Consider the following 19,730-nt stretch of genomic DNA (forward strand, 5'->3'; position numbering starts at 1 on the left):
ATACGTAGAAGCAAATATTATAACAAGATGCAACAATACACATTCACTGTAATGACTCATTAATTTGTCAATCACACTCAAAAATGAGTCCAAACAATATTCAGAAAAGCTGCTTTTTATTCAACTGGTGCAACACAATAATAAGACACCAATGCCAGCATTAACATGAAAGTATAATGCCATGATTGTGTTTTTTTCCTAGTCATCATTTCCATAGGCTAACTACAAATGTGACACAGGAACATTATGTGTGATTTGAGTTAAATGATGGACCAAGCTGCGTTGGTTTCAAAACAGTGAAAGCTCAACAGTGGAGTTCAGTTTTACATAATGAGACTGAAATGTTTTACAAACTGGTTAACTGATGAGAAAAGCATTCAGTGATTGTATCAAATGTGATGAAACTAAGGCAGTCATCGTTTTAATCATAAACTATGTCTTAAGTATTTGGAGATTTCATTGCATTGTATGCACCACTGAAACCAGATATGAGTTATCAAATATAAAATTCACACAGTGCTTAGTCGAGCAGACAATTTTAAATGGATGTACATCATGTTCGCCATCTAGCAATTACAAGTATCTGGCAAAAAACAGTTGATACAGGCAGTTATTTTCAGACAGTAATGACTACAGTAACATATATTTGATACATAGGAATGACAGTAGACTGATCAATGACATGACCGGTGATGAACAGCTTGAAAGAAAACCTGAAGGAGTTGTTATGTGGTCAGTTTAAGTAGCCCGGGATGTGCAAACTGTGCCCGAAAGGTTCGGACGTCCATAAACAAGAACCTGAGAAAGTCAGAGAGTTTGTCTGTTTGTCTGTGTGTGTGTGTGTGTGTGTGTGTGTGTCTGTGTGTGTCTGTGTGCTAGCAGCACTACCTTTAAGAAAACGTAAACCAGTGTTAAAATATGTTACTGTTCTGCAAGAACTACTACATACAAAAATACAACTCTGCATAACTTGCTTTTTCCTTGCTGGTAAAAATTGGACTTGAATACAAAGGGACATGACAGTAAAATAAAGCAAAAAAAAAAAAAAGAAAAGAAAACCTAAACAAAATATTTGTGCATTATTTCATTATCAAAAACCACTGTAAAGTTCTTAGTCACTCTCAATCCAAAGCAAATGAAATTCAACAAGCCCGCCCAACATTTTCAATAGACAAAATACTCTTGCCATACAACTTTCCTCTGACCCTCGCTAACTCTACTTCTATCCATTTGTACGACATATCTATGGGCTGACGATGCACATATCAAAAGTTTTCTATCATTACAGCTTGTACTTAGCACTCTATACTGTACAGTACCAATGCCTATCCTTTATACATTCCGTACATTGTCAAACTATTCTTACACAAATTCTATAGTTATCTGATAGTTGGTGTGATTGGTGTAAGAATATTGTATCCCCCAGCATCTTAAAAAAAAAAAAATCAAGTAACAACTTGATGAAAACAAGCATATAAGACTTGTCAATAAAATTAAAATTAAATACAGAATATTGGCGACACTATCCTGTGCCAAATGTATTCATGTTGAATAGTGCTGGTGGGATTTAGTCCACCTATTGCAAGCCTGTGCATTACTGTGTCATTCGGATAGCAAATAATAATTGTATTTTATAATGATAAAAGCCGTGATGGCAGACTAGAAGCAAGTCGTAGACACCAAGTGTGTGGCAGGAACGTGTTTATAAGGTTCAAACATCATTGTCTCAGCACTGATATCAGCCCATTATGATGAGTTCCTCGAAGAGTGCAGAGACCATTAGAATCCCGCTACTGGTCTGCAGTTACTGAGGACATCCTCAAGGCGGCAGTAATACAATACATGTGGAACTGGAATGATAAGTCACAACATGGCAGTGAGTGGCTGGCTTGTGATGCCTAAAAATGTTTCAACAGGAAGGTGTGTACATGAGCGTGCTTAAAGTCAGTGGTAGTGCACACACTAAATGTTGCGTACGTATCCGTGAGCGTGCCTTTGCTGTACATCTGCTCACTGCACACACCCACAGCAAGCATTAAAGTCTGGTGAGGTCCACGCCGTCCACCCAGACTCCTGTATGGTCCGGTCGCCCAGTCCAGGGGGCTCTTGCGAGGCCAAACACTGGTCCAGAACAGGCCTCTGCTTCATGATTACAGTCCATCTTCACTACTACCAGTCAATCTGAGATGCAAGTCTCTTTTGCATTGTTAATAGTCAATCATCAACATTTAACAACCTAAAAGCAGCAATTACAATCCATCAGTTCATGGAAGGAGGGTAGCTTCTGTGCATTTTTCAGGGGTGAGAGCGTTGGTGTTGTCTTCCTTGACGCCATCTTTACCCTCACTTTCGGAGTACTCTCCTGGAGCTCTGTACGTCGACTACAGAAAGTATTAGACCCCTTGGTGAAGTTCTTGGTTTGTTATTATGTACAACCCAGTGATTATGCTTTTTTGACACTGTTAAACAGAGAAAACTGATCCCAAGCTGGCTGTTTTCAATAAGTGAAATCACAGGCAGAACGATGACCACCTGTGTGAAGTCAAGATGTGACTTATAACATAACATCCGAAACAATCTAACCAATCCACAACAAGGTTATTAAGAAGTGGGAGGATACCAGTAAAACATGAAGGCACTGAGTACTGAGTCTACAGAATCTGCAGCCCGGGTGTATTTCCAGCTTAATGGCCAACTGACAAAGACAAACTACTGTTGAAAAATCTCGTGACATTTAAGCTTGCAGTTGCCCAAAGGCATGTGGGAGTGAGAGAAGGCTCAGTGGTGGGATGACATCAAAATCAAGCTTTCTGACCAGCACACTACATGTACTGCAAAGGCTGGTGATGACAGAATCATGTGGCAACAGGAAAGCTTGAGAAGGTGAGGGTGAAATTAACACAGGGAAATAGAGAAGAATCCTGGAGGAAACCCTGAAGCTGCACAGGACTGTCTGCACTCAAGTGGCCAAATCACAACCCACACCTGAACTCTTCATGCTCTTCATGCAACCAGAAAGAGTTTGAGGACGTTTAGAGCGACGAGGGAACAACGTCAGATTTAACCACACAGAGCAGATCAGTGTAATGTTCTCAGTCACAATGATTTCTACTCATTTGTTTTCACTCTGACATTTACAGCTTCATCTGTAGATCAGTGTCAAAAAAGTCACGCTTTGATTTAACGCTGTACCAACAAACATGATTAACACTAAGGTGGAGTACGCAGGATACTTTTTATAGACACTGTGTGATGATTCATGGTGACGGAGGACGGTCAGGCAGTCCTCTCCTCCATAGTGGGCTTGTTGCTGGGGATGGGCTGGGCCGCATACACACTTCTACTGTGGCTGTCCACACTTTGAAAATAGGGGTGGCTCAGTGCGGCGAAGGCAGATATCCTCCTGGAGGGGTTGAAGGCGAGGAATTGCTGCACGGGAGAGAAGACAAAAAGAAGAGGGTGAATATAAATGACACATGGTTAGATTTGAAAACACAAAGTACTGCATGCAGAAGCTCATGCTACCCACCATTAACAGAGCCCGTCCTTGCTCATCCATGTCTGGAACCAAGTTCTCTATTGGTTTAGGGAGTCTGGGGGTGAAGGCACTCTGTGGTAGGGCCACTTCCTGGGGCCAGTCTTCTGCTGCAGGTACCCCGACAACACTGTGGGGTGATAATGGTCATCAGCACTTTCACTGACTTTCGAGGTCAAAGCTTAGCTAAAACAACCCTAGTGTTGCTCATGATATTACCCCTGGCAGAGTCATTTAAACTATAACAACAGATGTAACAGTGACACATGAGTATCTGCACAGCACATGTAATTTGACTGGACCGACTCTGGACTGATTTCCATCAACAGTCCAGTAAGTTTAGAGAGCTTTCGTCCAGTATTCAGACACTTCAGTGTTCTTAAGAAAATATAACATAAAGAAACTCTGCAGCCAATAATACTCACTCGAAAATCTTTCCCAGCTGATCAACATCTGAGTTTCCTCGAAATAACGGTCTGTGAAACAAACAAGACACAGTTTATTCCGACTGCTGCTGCATCAACATTTATGTCCTTGTTGATACAGAAAGTGGTTGACTGTGCGGTTAGAAGTGTTAAGTGTAATTATTTATCTCTTGACCTACTTTAGATATGAGCCCTATGCTACAGTGAACTGCAGACGAAATCTGCTAAGATATAAGCTACTGGCTCAAAGCACTGAGGAATGTGGGACTCTGATGTGAGCGTTTGAAGTGGCCGAACACTCGCAGCTCCATCTCATGTTGTCAGGATTGTGGAGCAGTGTTGGGAGTACCACTGCAGAGGGGGAGGGAGGGAAGGATGAAAGGAGGGAGGAGAGCGGTAGCAGGGCTGCTCGTGGTTCCTGTGGCTTTGGGACGTCTTTGGATGCCCGTGGGCGGCCGTGCCTGCCCTGGCACCCGCACAAATTCCAGTAGTCATCATCAGCACAAGGCTGCCGGCCGCCGCACAGGACAGAAAAAGCCTATTTATCCCGTGTGTGTGTGTGTGTGTCTGCTTTTGCTCTTTTCTGTGCAGGAGTGTGTTGGAAAGTGGGAGGGAGAGGCGTGAGAAAGAAAAGTTGGATTATTCTAACAGAGAAGAAGGTATGGGAACTGGACCTTCCTGCTCAGTTCCTCTGAAAGGAAACGAGGAGGCGTTGTTGTAAAAGAGAGGAGTTTCTTCTGTACATGCGTTGCCCGGGCAACAAACTGATATTATATCACAATCTCAATATTGTTTTGGATTCCACTGCATGGTGACAGAGATTAAAGAGTAGCTACTGTGAAAAAAGTGGTTTCGTAGCTCCAGAAGAAGCTGCATGTAATCTGATCAACTGCCTTCAGTGATGTCACTCAGTGGCTATGTTGCATTGTGGGTAATGTGGGAATTCATTATCCATCAGTGTTATACTGTTACTATAAAATATGAAGCCTGCATTACCCACAATGCCACTGAGTCACTTAGTAGTATTAGTAAACAGACTTTCATGTGTGGAATCACTTTGTCTTTACCTGAGTATCATAAATAAATGTCTTGGTGTTTGACTGTCACCCAGACTCAGCAGTCACAAGGTGCTTTTAAACCATGAGACATAAATCATGAATCACAATATAGCTTCAGAGTGTCGCCATATCGTTTTAAGGCGAGCCCAATATGAAACTGGAGAAGGCTGCTCTTTATTATACTCTCCTTGTTTCAGATGATCAGTCACCAGCAGATGTCAATATTATGCAGGATACTGTCACATAGGTGTGCTTGTAATCAAGCGTCTATGGACTCTTGTGTCCAGGCCTCAATACAGCTCAAGTGGACCCCACTTCAGTGCAGTCAACACACTGGCCAGTCACCATGTGCTCCCTGTGTTTTCCCACTTGCAGGAAGCTTTGCATAGCTCAACACCCACACTTTCCTACAGACTTTTAGTCACACAGGGAAATTAGTCACACAGGGGTATTTTGCACATTTTTACAGACGGCAAACTCTGTCACATGCTCGAGTTCGGAAGTGGGATTGAGATAGTTTGTTTCAATCCTTTAAAAAGAGAGAATCTTTAACTAATGGATGTCTCAGTGTTGCTTTAATCATCAGCCTCTGCTTCTAACATCTGATGCAGGATCGCAGCACGTGAGCAGGTCTTTTCTGGCTGAAGAGCCAGTGAAGATCAGACCAAACCAGTTCTGACTGTTGCTAAAGTAGAAAAAAAAAGAAATCACCTAAAGCAAAGTCATCGTGCCAAAACAAGTAGGGCTGATAATTCCAAGAGGTCCATTTTTAAACCTGGAGTGGTTTGTTGGTTTGTTGGAGGGGGATAACTGCATTCACAGAGAGCCGGCCACCGGCATGCACACACGGTCAACAGTCGAGTGCAAATGTACGCTTGCACAAGTCCACACATATGGCTGTACATGTGCACGCACACACACAAGGGACTGCTCCTGAACATACAGATGCACACAAACACAAACGGGTGGCAGTGAAAGCAGGACTGAGACTGGGTTGGGACAGGCAGCTGAGTCACGCTTCCTTCAGTGCCAACACAGCTCCGTGTCCCTCATTCCACTGAGACAACCTCGGGAATGTGTGTGTGCATGTTTGCACGTGAGAGCGTCGATCTGTCTGCTTGGGAAACGGAGAGAGAGATGTGTGTGTGTGTGTGTGCTTGAGTGCAGCTTCTTGGTGTATTTAGACCCGAGTCAGTGTGGGGACGTTAGTCTGTTCAGAGTGTGTGACACACACACACACACACACACACACACACACACACACACACACACACACACACACACACACACACACACACACACACACACACACACACACACACACACACACACACACACACACACACACACGTAAGGCTGCGTCGTTCGGGATTTATCAATCGAGCTCTGCACTGTGAGAAAGTCAACACGGATGTGGGGCCTCTCCCGCACCATTAACGCAACACTCTGAGGCTTTCTGATTGGAGAAATGTCAACAATTCCATTCACTCCAACCATGACTCACCCCGACACTATCCCAGCCATGCAGATGCAGACTTGCATGATATTTGCTCAAATTCCTTTGACATGTTCTCAACTATTCTTGCTACAGTAGATGTTTTAGGAGAGGATGGTGATTGACAGTTGGCCTTTGAAGGTTTTTAAGTCATGAGACAAATGTGATGTTGGATCTACACGTTTCTGACCTGCCACAGGAGGTGACGGGTCAATCAGGTTGCTGCTGCTCAGCGGGGCGCTGACAGACTTTCACTAACGCTCATTTACACCGTTTGTTGCTTTAAGGTTCCATCTTCAAGTTGCTAGTTATTCCCAGGAAACCATCAGCAACAGAAAGCTAATTATGCCAACAAGATTTCTAAATCAACATTCTCATTCAATCTCAGAAAAGGGCATTACATTTACCAACTCTTCTCAAAAGCAATTAAACCAGCAGTGGCGACGTCTGCTGCGTTGTACCCGAGCTGTCGACGATTATAATCTCCAGTTCAACACGACTGCAAACCGATAAACAGTGTTTTCTTATCTTCTCTTGTTCTGCACTCTCCCTCCATCACACCGCTTTCTCTTGCCTTCTTTCACTGCTTCTCCCAGGTGCCCTTTAATCTCCAACAGGTGGCCTTTTAAAAAGCCATTTTAATAACCTGCAGAGGGAGCGAGTGTGTACGTCCTGTTCATGGCCATCAAAGGACTCTGACTCGCCTCCGCCATAAGACACAGTTGGACAGGTGCCAGATCGTACACACGCACACGCACGCACACACACACACACACACACACACACACACACACACACACACACAGCCTGTTTTTAAAGGGACACTGTGGATGAAGAACAGACGTGCACATCATAAATGTGACTTTGTGTCGATTGTCAGTTCTTCGCCACATATTGAATAAAAGTAAGATGCTCTTCCACTTGGTGCTATCCAAGATGTGTTAACACACCTTTAGTAAGGCAGAAAACACTTTCAACTGCAGCTCACATCAATGAGCTAAATCAAATGTATTTTCCACTTAGTAACAGAAATCAGATGTATGTTTTTCTATCTGGCTTTGTGAACCTCCGTGTCAGACATTTACTCCGAATATGAAAACAGTATGAACTTGTTGATGACACACTGTATGACAAGGACATGTTGGTTTGTGTGTGTAAACACACCATTTAAAGGTGAAGTCAGATTGTGGAGAGGGATGGTTCATGGATTGAACAGTGAAGACTCTGGGTTTGACAATCTGAGAATGAGACTCAGTAATTCAGCAGAAAGATGGCTGAGTGCAGCTAAAAGCCGCCCAGAACACAGCATAATGACAAATAATCAGAAAATAAAAAACACATAGAAAGAATTACAGGCAGAGTCTCTGCACCTGCAGACGACACCACGCACCAGTGGATCGACAGTGACCGCGAGAGATTTTCTCTGTGAGTCTGTCCGTTCTGTTTGAGAAGGATCCTGCATAACCAAATCCATGTAGGGCTATGACCAGTGACTTAATTATTGCTTAATCAGCTGATCATATTCCTGATTAAATTATATCTTGATTGGTTTATAAAATGACAGGAACCTGAACATTGCACAACTTTCTCACGCTACAGAAGTGCTCGTGTTCAGCCACTCTCAAAATCCACAGATATTCATTTCATCAGCGCACAAGACAAAGAGATGCATCAAATCATCACAAGTGACAGAGGAAATCTCTAGTTTGTGTAATCCTGCTGACAAACCAACTAACCAGCCGACTAACCAACCAACAGTCAGACGGGTGAAAATATAACTTTCTCGGCAGCAGTTACATGAGTGATAGAGACAAGACTGAGACTGAAACCACCAGACTTACTTAACAGATAGGAGAGAAAACACATCACCATCATTGATTTATAACCTATGACAAAGATAAAACATTAAAAATGAAACAGTGTGGTGAATTACAGCTGAAGTGTTTCACATAACGGACTCATGTAAGACTGTAACTGACTGTCTTGTTCTGATGCACCGACACTGCTGAGCGACGTCACGGCAACAAGGCTGGACGTTTGGTTCTCGCTAACGATCAATAATCCTTCCACAGATTCACATGGTGACTGCAAAAGGCTTCTTGAAGCTACTCTGAAACTTGTTCTATACCACATGCTTGAAATGATCGGATATCCTCTTTTGATAATATCGAAAGTCCTGAGCTATAATAACAAACGTATCTACAATCAGATATTAACATGATTACAAATGTGTCGGTATGTGAAATCTACATGTGATGTTTTTATTACATGTCTGGTGTTTTTTTGTCTTTGCTGTGGATCAAGTATTTCTAAAAACTTGGAAATCAGTTTAAAATGCTGATATTGTGACACTAGTATACAGCACACACATCTGCCTTCATTCCTCTCTGGAAGCATCGTCCTGCATCATGCGTCTCCGCTGGTTTACTGCGCTCCGTCTCTTCACCCTGCGTCGCCCTCTCTGCTCCCTCGTGCAGAGCGAGCTCGCTGTGTGTGGCTGTGAGGACGGTTGGGGAAGGAAGCATAAATTACAGGCAGGGCTGCTCACGCTGGCATCCTGCCCTACCTCAGAGAGACTGCTCTTATCTACCCTGAAGCACACCACCACAGGCTGGCTTGACCCCAGGCTAACGCTGATGTCGGGACACAGCTCTACACATACGATGCCTCATAAATAATAACATTAGATTGATGCTGTGATAATAAAACATGTTCCTTTGCCCTGGAAAGTCCTTTTTCCTTCCATCAGCAGGCAGTGGCACCTTTTTTTTTTTTTTTTTTTTGTTAGAAAAGTGGTCCGTTATTAGCTCGGCTCTCCAGCTTGTGAAGTTCGTTAGACCACAAACCGACGAATACCTATACTGAGAAGCAGAGTCTTGCCTCGCATGCTGCAACCACAGCAGGCATGCCTGTCATTACTGTAATGGTTTGATAAGCTAACTGAAATGTGACTGCTCACAGCTCATCTGGCAGGTGTCATCCGAGGGGAAAGATGTCAAGTTAAAGCGGCTGATAGTGTAACGATGGCGGCTCAGTTCTCAGTCTGATCCCTCAATAAACTCATTTAAAGTAAAACAGAAAATTCTCTTCTATGGATTTTTTTTCAAACATCCAACGTTCAAGTGATCACCTGCCACAGATCTGTGAAAACTCTTCACACTGGAATACTTTGTATCCAGCCAGACAGATGGCTTTCAGTGATAATGGCTCCATAAGGAGATCTAGTCACACGGACATGAGCATGTGAATGTGTGCATACAGTATGTGAACATCTCTGCATGTCACTGATCACAATCAGTAGATGTGGTCAGTAAACGACCTCCGATGGCTCCTAGACTCCATGTGACGGTCTCTGTAGTGATGAACACTCCAGTCTCTCACCTTAGTCCTCTTTAAAAAGCTCGGGGTAGTTGTGTTCTTCAAACTAAAGCAAGTGAAGACGAAAACCCTGAATTCATAGAAATGAAGCACAGATGGTGCAGGAGGGATCAATATGACACATATATGCAAAAACTCATCCGGCTGGAGAAGTCGTCTTCTAGATGAAGGTGGTGTGTGGTCGTGTGTGTGAGCGGACAGATGTCACTGGAGCAAAGATGAGAATTCAGTTATTATCTGCTCACCCACATGCTTCATATTCCACAAAACTTTCCTAATCAGCGTCGCAGCACTCACCAAAAAAACTGACGATTTAAAACATTAAATGAAAACAAAGCTGACAAGACAAAATGGCTGCCTAGAGTTCAGACGGGGCAACTCAAAGATCCAAACTGATTTGAAGAGACGTCTTTTTAACGCGTCCAGAGAATGGACTACATCATCTTTCACATTTTCTATGCTGTCTGTTCTGTTGTGAAGCTCCTTAAGTGTTTTGTGGACTTTGAAACGTCTCCCAACTTTCCATCAGCATCAGGACGAGCAGATAATGACTGAAAATGAGTTTTCATCCCTGGTTGATCGTATTCTTTAATTACACAGAGTGAGACGTCAGCAGGTCTGGAGTCGTCACTGTGCTCTCAGCAGCTCTCACCTTCTCCTGAACATCTCAGCGAAGATGCAGCCGACACTCCACAGGTCCACTGGTGTGGCGTAACTGGACTGGAGCAGCACCTCTGGGGCTCGGTACCACAGTGTCACCACCTACAGCACACACACAGAAAAACCATTAAAGGAAGGTTAAACACACAAAGACGCATGGACACACATCCTTCACAATTTCTTGCCCCTAGTTTTACCAGCAGCACTCGGTAAATGTCACCATCCAGGGGGTGGGAGCTCACACGCACACGCGCGCGCGCGCGCACACACACACACACACACACACACACACACACACACACACACACACACACACACACACACACACACACACACACACACACACACACACACACACACACACACACACACACACACACACACACACACACACACACACACAGAGGGTTAATACTTCTCTGCCCCCATCTTAGGCTTATGTAAGACATGAAATCATATCTGGCAGGACACGTCTCCCTGCTCCCGTTTCGGTGTACCCACATCACACAGTCTTTCCACAGTGATCCAGGGTCACACAGTGCTGTACATGCACATGTGTGCAGGAGCACCATTACAAGAAGAAATCAATACAACGTTCCAGCGGATTGTCTCGTGTATGTGAAGTGATAACAGGCCGACAATCGCAGATTTTAACCACAATGCCTCATCCCCTCTCCTGCACTTCCTGTCTCACATCCTCCTGCACCCACCTGAGGTATTCTGGCAGCCATTTTGTGCCACTCACACTAAGCTTGGTTTCCAGATTTGTCGCTGTGACTCTATTGGGAGTTCTGTGTGTGTGTAGCTGTAGCCTGCAGGAAAGCAGCAGCATTGTTAACAGCTACAGTAGGGAAAGCCTCCAGACAAAACTCAGTGACCCCTAGTAAGAGAGTGGACTGGTTCCAGGTGCTTTCCTAAACTCAAGATTTTTCCAACAGCTTTTGGCTGCAGTTCCCCCCTCAGGCGCTGCAGAGTGCTTATCGGGATCTCAGAGTCTGAGGAGAATGTTTGTAAGCAAAAAGAGTGCAGTGTCACTGAGATATCTTTATTAGCTGGCCTGGACTCTCTGAGGGAGTCCAGGAAAGATACCCTGAGCTTTATAGACGTTGTGCACATTCCTGTCAGTGTAACGTGAGACACTGATCTGTGGATAGACAAATATGAACTATGAAAGGTGAATCAGGTCCTCGCGTCTGTGCTCAGTGGGCCCTGAGAAGTTACTGTGAGTCAGCAGCAAAGTGATGTTACAGTTCTGGACAAGATCTCCTCCACCAGGATCGGTCTGTCAGTCTGACAGCCCTGCACAATAAAAAACTCAAAACCTGAGGGATGGATATCACATGTGGTCCAGGCCTTCATGGTCCATGGTTCATTCTACCCACTCTGACTACTCACAACCTTTCATCTACACCATCATCAGCTCCTCTGGTCCAGTACTTACTATGTAGCTACACTAAGATGATGCACCTCATTAAAATGATCTGCTAAACATCAGCATTTTTGCACTGGGACTGTTTGCATATTGGCACGTTGAGCTCGTAGCGCCACTGTGCCAAAGTTCAGCGTCACAGAGCCTTGAATATCTGAGGCAAACAAAGTGACCAAACATTACCCTGAGTCGCAATTCTTAAGCAACACAGTCAACAGATTAGAGGAATGAAAAGTTTGATCACATTCTGCTTCTAAACTGAATGACGCTATTAATAGAGCCGGGGGCTGCATTTTGCAGATGTGTGATACTTTCTCATCTCCTGCTTCCTGCTTCAGTGGAAACAGGGAGGAAGTTGAGGCTAGTTGGCTGAGATGTGTCAGCGGAGACACGTGGCCAGAAATCAGACGTTTGCTGAGAATGAACACAGTGTTTGTTGGGGTCATTGAAGATTTTTAGAACAGTGAAACCTCAAAGGAAAACATGAATGAAGTTACACAGCAGCCGTTCAGTCAGGCAACAAAGTGTCATTGATGCTTTCTCCACATGGGAAAATTAAACGATGCATCACTTTCATTTTCTTTTCTAACTTCTTTGACTTCTTATATGGAGTTCTCTGCAAATGTTCAGCTTGATATCTGTTCATCACATTACAGCTCACAAGACGCAGCATTGCTGAGCCATCGTGCACTCAAACACGTGTTCCTCTGTAAAACATGTATGGATGCATAAGTGACAAATGGCCCAATCATCATCTTCCTGTAACTCCTGCAGCTGCAGGCTCAAATGCATGTGACTTCAGTCGACTGCATGCTGTCTGTAGGCCTGCAGAGCCTTAACACATAGGCACACACACGTAGAGCCTTCTAGGAAGAACCACAGACCTAGAGCTCAGGGTATATCCGCCTCGGTGCAGTACGGAGTTATTCGAAAACCTGGCCACAAGTGCAGATTAAGCCATATATATCACACATGCACAACACACTCACAGACACACCGGAAGATAGATTTAAGGCGCGCTGCAATCTGAAACTACACCCTGACTGCTTGCAGTGCATCGTGGTGCATGTACAGCAGGGTGGTCTGTCATTCTGACTCTGCATCAAGGATCTAAAGTTTGACTTTTTGTCCATGAAAAACACGAGGCATTGTTCCACCTTCCAAAAAATGATGACTTCCCTTTTTCCTACTCTGGTCATCCTGTTCAAGAGAGTTTTTTTCATTTGCATGTTAAATGCTTTCGATTCACATTTGTGGGGAGTTTTCCAGACTTAATGATACTTAATAATACTGATGTAAACATTCCTGACACCATGACTACGGTCACCATGTACATCATAATAAAGGAGCATGTTACTGTAGTAACAGTTAAACTGTATTAGAAGAGGAATAATCCATATCAGGCTTTGGCGACACGCAACACTTTTTACTATGAGCGAGTTATTATCGGTATATGAAACACATGATGACCAGGTTTATTCATCGAAGGTATTCAAATTGGATATTCCTGACATTAAGTCAGTCGTGCATTCAGTCTCGCCCCTGCAGTTCAGTGTGAGATGTTCGATCAGTATCATATTTGTATGAAAATGTTCCTCTCTGTCGATGTTCAATCAATAATTCCAAAAATGCCATTATGTACGATCATTTGACTGTTTTGTGATGCTTTTATTATATTATGGTACAATAGTTTAACATTAACATTTCCCATCTGCCATCGTTAATTCACCTCACAGCACACAACAGCACTGTTTGAATCATCTGCTCCTCCGAGTGGCTGCCAGTTTGTGCACTAGAAAGAGGAGGCTAACGCTAACAAAGCTACTGACAGCTAGCTGACATCTGGGCAGTACAGTGTGCTAGGTGTTTACTGTAGAAATCAGCTATTCTTATGTTTTCTTTTTGCCACAAACTGGCAACTTCCAAGCTGACAGAAACACAGATGCCATGTGATACCAGCAGTGCTGGGCTGACAAACCTCTACAGAAGCAGCAACCAGTCGTCAGAATTCTTCCACAGACAAACAAAACAAACCTTTTACAGTTACTGCTTCAAATAAACAGCTCTGTAGATGTATTACTAGCTCTTCTCTCAATGATATGTCAACAAAATGAATGAATATGACCTGTAACTGAACAGGATTAACTCATCCTGCCGGTTTACTGTCGTTATCTACAAAACACCCTCTTGTTCTGGTTGTCACTCACAATTAATGCCAATAAATCTGTAATTCTTCATTTTCAGATCTCTGACTCTCTGCCCGTCAGACGGCTCGTCTCAAACCTCTGGTCTTCACTTTCAGGGTGCTCATTTCATTTCCAAACAAACAGTCCCCCTGTCAGCGTCTTTTTCCACTCAGCGATCCTCCTCACCCTTTTCTCCCTTACCTCCCCCTCTCTCCTGCAATCTCGTGTTCCTTCTCCATAAAATGCCTCTCTCCCTGTTTCTCTAAGCCCATGAGTCTGTAAAACACACATGTCCGCAGTGCAATAAAGTCTACATGCAACAGTTGGAGAGCCCGTAATATCCATGAATGCATTTCGATCACACACAGCGTCACGCTCTCCATAAAGGACTTAAATGTGTGTGTGTGTGTGTGTGTGTGTTCAGTGAGCCTCCAGCCCGTTCGACTGAATATCCCAAAACTAAAACATGCTCTGAGTCGCGGCCTGAACACACAACGTAACTACCGTTTTCACGAAGATGATTATAACAACACAGACAGATGTAAAAAAGAAAAAGGACATTCCCCAGTTGCAAAGCAGTTCTGCTCTCTTTTTTTTTTTGGTTCTTTCCCTTCCTCTTCTTCCGACCACGTTTGCATTCTTTCTTCCTTAGTCTCTCTTTCTCACCCTTCTCATTCTCTGTTCTGCTTCACATATCCCTTCGTTACGCACACTCCTCTGTACAGGCCGCGTGAAACAAGAGATACGACATACTGTGCCTGTATCTCTGATTTCCTGCGGCCTGCACAGAGATACAGATACAGTATGTAGGACAATCAGACAGAGAGAGAGAGTGAGTCAGGCCTCAACTGTGCAGTGAAGTCTTTTGCTCTTAGGTCAGCTGCTTTGCATTTTCAATCTGTTTCTCTGCCTATCTGACACCCGTCCTCTCTTCCGCATGGTAACAGAAACGCCAGAGGAGGTCAGATAAAGCCCAGGGAGAAAAAGAGAGAGTTAGAGCGAGAGACAGAGAGAGTGTGTGAGGCTGACTCCAGATTAAAGGACAACATTCTGGGCATTCCTCTCTGCTGAGAGCATCCTCCCCCTCCACCACCACCACCACCATCCTCCTGCTCCTCCTGCTCCTCCTCCTCCTCCTCAGCCCTGGCTGCTGCTCTCTGCTTCAGGGAGGAAATGGCTTCTCCTGCCCCCAGAGGACCTTCAGACCTCCTGGGCCGGACCTCCAAGCCTGTCTGACTGCAACATCCGGACACTGTGCCACCAGTGCACTGAGCATGCACAGCGGAGCAGTATGACAATAGGGAGCATGCATGTGAGCGTGGGGGCGTTTGGTTTGTGTTGTGTGTGAGTACGTGCACGTGACTAAGTGAGCACCTGCTGTGCCTGGACTCACATGCTGCAGGGCCGACAGCTTTCTGTGTGAGTCTACCGATGTACACAAGTTACCTGCAGCGTGTGTGTGATGTCTGAGGATACTTCTGGACTATTACACCTTCGTTACATGAGATGGATACCACCTCTCATGTCTGTCTGTTAAATATGAAGCTGCCGCCAGGAGATATTAGCCTAGCTTAGCATAAGACTGGACACAGGGAAACGTCTGATTGGCCTTGCAGCGTTCCTAAAGCTGACCCAAAGGCTCCGAAGCGTTCATCATTGCCATGGTACCGTTCAAACCAGAGTGCCTCTTTTACCATCGTTGTCCAAAAGACGTGGATGGTACCAGAACAACCACTGAGCCGGTACTAAAAGGTGGAGTTGGGTCAGTCGGAACGGAAAGCAGATCTACCAGGTTACAGAGTTCAGACAGTACCGTCCTGCAAGTTCTTCAGTGGAAATGCAGCTGATGTGTTGATTCATTATTCTGCTATTATTCTGCTGCCGTGTGGACTCTGTACAAAGCCAGGCCAGGTGTTCCCGGCTTCTTTCCTATCTTTATGCTAAGCTAAGCTAAGCTAAGCTAATCGCCCGCTGTCTGTAGCTTCAGACAGAGATCAGAGTGGTAGAATCATTTTATCGAACTCTTAGCAAGAACGTGTTTATTATCATTTCTTTAAAGTGCATCGTCATCAAACCTTTTCCTGACTGATGCCCTGTCAGATGTGGTTGTAGGAACACTGCTGTGTTTGATGAGCACAGAGCAACAGTGGCCCAAACTACAAAAATATAAACAAGTTGAAAAAAAACAACTGAATTATCCATTAAATCTTTGACAAATTGTGCTTTTCTAGTAGCGAGGAACCACCTCCTGTGTCCCTGGTGCACTTCCTCTGCATGACACAAACATTTTCCTGTCACCCTCCATGTGGACTTCCGAGGGGGACCTTCACAGTGACCCCATGCCATGAGGATGACTGAGGCTTAAGGCTACAGCGCCAGAGGCTCTGTGGGCCGGGGGAGCTTGGCCGGGGGCCCGTGTTTACATTCCCTCTCACTGAGGAAGCCCAGGATGAAAGAGCATCACTGCACACGGACACATACTGCCTGCACACATGATGCACCACAGGCCAAATGACTGCTGTAATTTAATCAATAAGAGCATGATTGGAGGTTTTAACTTACAGCAATTACTGAATAAGCGGGATAAACGTTCGGTGCAGTGAAGTCTCGACTCTTTCATGCTATGAGTCTTAAGATAGAATTTGATTACATTCCTGAAAGCAATCCACCACAAATTAAAGTCTTCCTACGTAAATCTGAGGAAGGGAAATGGATAAAGGCCTCAGTGTATGGACAGACCACGTATGGCAGAAGGAAAGCGGATGTTATAATAATAATAATATGAGCTAAACTATGCACTCTGAGAGAACAGTGGAGCTGAGGCTGTAATGTTGTGTCTCCAGAGAGGACCCATTCGAAGGCCTAGCAGTCAGCCATGTTGTAAACACCATTATTTCCCTCCTCCCTCACTTTCCCTCTTTCTTCCTCTTGTTCTGCAAAAAGGACAATTTACAGTCACAACAATACGACCGCACCAGGCCAAGAAAGGAAAAGGGAAAGCAGAGAAGGACGATCTGAAGGAGAGGCGAGGGGGAGAGAAAGGTAGAGGCTGAGCGAGGGAGACAGAGGGCTGGAAAGAAAAGTGCAAGAGCAGCACACAAACTGTATACAGTAAGACAGAAAAAAGGCGCACTACAACTGTTGCCAAAGTATGCACAGTGTACAGGAATGCAGCATGGGGCCCTCGGCGAGCGAAACAAAGACAGCACAGTCAGTGGCTCTCTCTCCCCAGTGCTACCACATCCGCACATCATTAGCTGGAAAATTCCTGATATATGCTGTAATTTTTTCTCTTTTTTCCCCTCCTCTTCCTCTCGCTGGTACAGACAAGGCTTTAATATCCAGATGCCGGTGTGTGCTGGTGTGTGTGTGTGCACGTGCACCACACACACACACACACACACACACACACACACACACACACACACACACACACACCAATCCATAACCCCTTTTCCCCACCTGGAGCGATTCCAAGAGACCATCAACAGTTAATACAGTGAAGTGCAAAGGAGTGGTGAGCTGTGTGTGTGTGTGTGTGTGTGTGTGTGTGTCTGTGTTACCACTGTTCTTTCCAAACACTTAATAGGGGGTACACACACACACATACACACACACACAGAAAAAAAGACCTGCATTGTGCATGTGGCGGTGTGTATTTGTGGTCAAACATTAATAACAATGTGATTGTCTGTGTTTGAACGTGTGTGTGTGTGTTTGAACTGTGCGTGTGTGAACTGTGTGTGTGTCTGTGTGTGTGTTTGCTTATGTCAAACTGGGGCCAGCCCCTTCGCTCCAGCCGGCTGCAGTCAAAGCATAGAGGACGACTTTTCCTTTTTTTCCCATGCGGAGTCGTTTGAGGAGATATCTAAACATTCCCAGAGTGCACTGCACGTGCTCTCCTGCGTGCAGTGCAAAGGGTTTTTCCTCCCTCCTCCCCTCCCTCCCTCCATCTGCTGCTGCCTGCCTTTCTTTCTGTCGGTCCAGAGTAGAAACACATTGTCTGGCAGAAGGAGAGATTCACAGAGTCGACTGTCCGGTTCATCGTTGGTCATCACAGAGAAATGTCAGTTCAGTCTTGGTTCCAGAGCTGCTGCCTGGATAGTGACAGTGCTGCTGCATGTGCAGTCTAGTTTAAAGACTCAAAGACAATCGGAGCAGACAAGTCCTTAAAAGAAGTTTGGTTATAATCAGCGTCTTGAAATAAAGCTGCATTTCAATCACAACACAGTGTAAAAACATCCATACGATCATAAATGCTTTTAGATTTGCAGGTGTCACATGCTGTAATCACAGATCAACATGATGTGTACCGTCACGCCTCTTTTGGCTCCTCGACGCCGGCGTGCTGTATAAAATGACACAAGCGGCGTAGAACAAAGACTTTGTTTTGTCCCCATCACTGAATTTCTGTCTGAAAAAGGCTTCAGATACCAGCCACCCAAATAAATCTGATCTCTTTTTTAGCAAAATTCATAAGAAATTAACAAAAATATCAAAAAAGGCCCGATCTTACACAGTTAAAGAGGGAGACAGTTCCTGTCCTTTTGAGCAGATCTGCACCAAAAGTTCATGCGGTCTATTCTGAGCAGAGACCTCCATCCACGGTCCGAGAACATCCGTTCTGCAAGTTTTTTGTGTAGTCCTGCAGATAAACCCACAAACAAAACACACAGCAAGGGGCAAAACACAGCCGTCTTGGGGAAAGTAATTGCAGAAGCATGTGGTTTGCCAACCTAAAGACATCTTATCTGCACTATCGTCGCCATCTTGTATGATTATCATAGCGTGCCACAAGTGAGAACACACCTATCTATACTTTCCCCTGACCCACACCCACAGATATTAACTCACATCAGTACAGTCAGACAAGGGCCCACGGATGGGGGGGAAATAACTGCGAAAATACAAATTTGCTCTGAATCGCGTCCGACTGCTCCTGAAAGCTTTGTATTGTAGAAGCCTGTATGCTGCTTGAGTGTGGGCAGGAAATCTGGTTTCAATTTGTTTAATGGCGGCTGAGATATGGCTGTCTTATTCTGATAATGGCAGTGGGAGGCCTGTGAGCAGAGGGAACTCAGGGGAAGAACTGGGAAAACACCTTCAATCAGGTAACAGTTTCACTCATCGGCATGTCCCCAGCAGCAGGTTACAGGAAACTGTGAGCACGACTGAACAGACACTGCTGTGAAATACTCTTCTTAAAAAAGCCAATAATGTCAGTCACAGTAACTGGCTGACTCGACCAGATAAAAAGGAATTTCAGAAGCTTTTTATTTCCTATAAAAGATCTGAATGGAAAGTCATAAACTTCCCTTCAACTCGTGTGCAACTCGTCAGTCCACTGAAGACAAGACAGAAACATTTCAGCCACTGATGAGCTTATCTCGTCATCTCCTGGAAATTATGACGATCCCTCCATTTATTTTGGGTTCAGCATAAAAGTCTGGTGGCATTCCCCTCGAGTTTTCCAAATCCAATTTGACAGGCAACGACATGCGCATGACATGCATGAGAGTGGGAGCTAATGGCTTTCATGGGACCACCGTCAGCCTTCTAAGACA

General features: G+C 44.6%; 1 protein-coding gene across 4 annotated transcripts in view; it reads right to left on the reverse strand.

Moving 5' to 3' along the window:
- Window positions 1–99: 99 nt before the first annotated feature.
- The window catches only part of cdk6 (cyclin-dependent kinase 6), a 37,747-nt gene continuing 18,116 nt past the window's right edge, over window positions 100–19,730 (reverse strand). For all 4 annotated transcript variants that reach the window (XM_037093214.1, XM_037093210.1, XM_037093213.1 and 1 more), the window contains 4 exons: window positions 10,544–10,653; window positions 3,961–4,011; window positions 3,530–3,665; window positions 100–3,429 (listed from right to left, as the gene is read on the reverse strand). In XM_037093214.1, the coding sequence (XP_036949109.1) occupies window positions 3,277–3,429; window positions 3,530–3,665; window positions 3,961–4,011; window positions 10,544–10,653 (450 nt within the window). In that variant the 3' untranslated portion in view covers window positions 100–3,276. The remainder of the gene's footprint in view (window positions 3,430–3,529; window positions 3,666–3,960; window positions 4,012–10,543; window positions 10,654–19,730) is intronic.

Source organism: Acanthopagrus latus, chromosome 3, assembly GCF_904848185.1.
Source record: "Acanthopagrus latus isolate v.2019 chromosome 3, fAcaLat1.1, whole genome shotgun sequence".
In the NCBI taxonomy this organism is placed as follows: Eukaryota; Metazoa; Chordata; class Actinopteri; order Spariformes; family Sparidae; genus Acanthopagrus; species Acanthopagrus latus.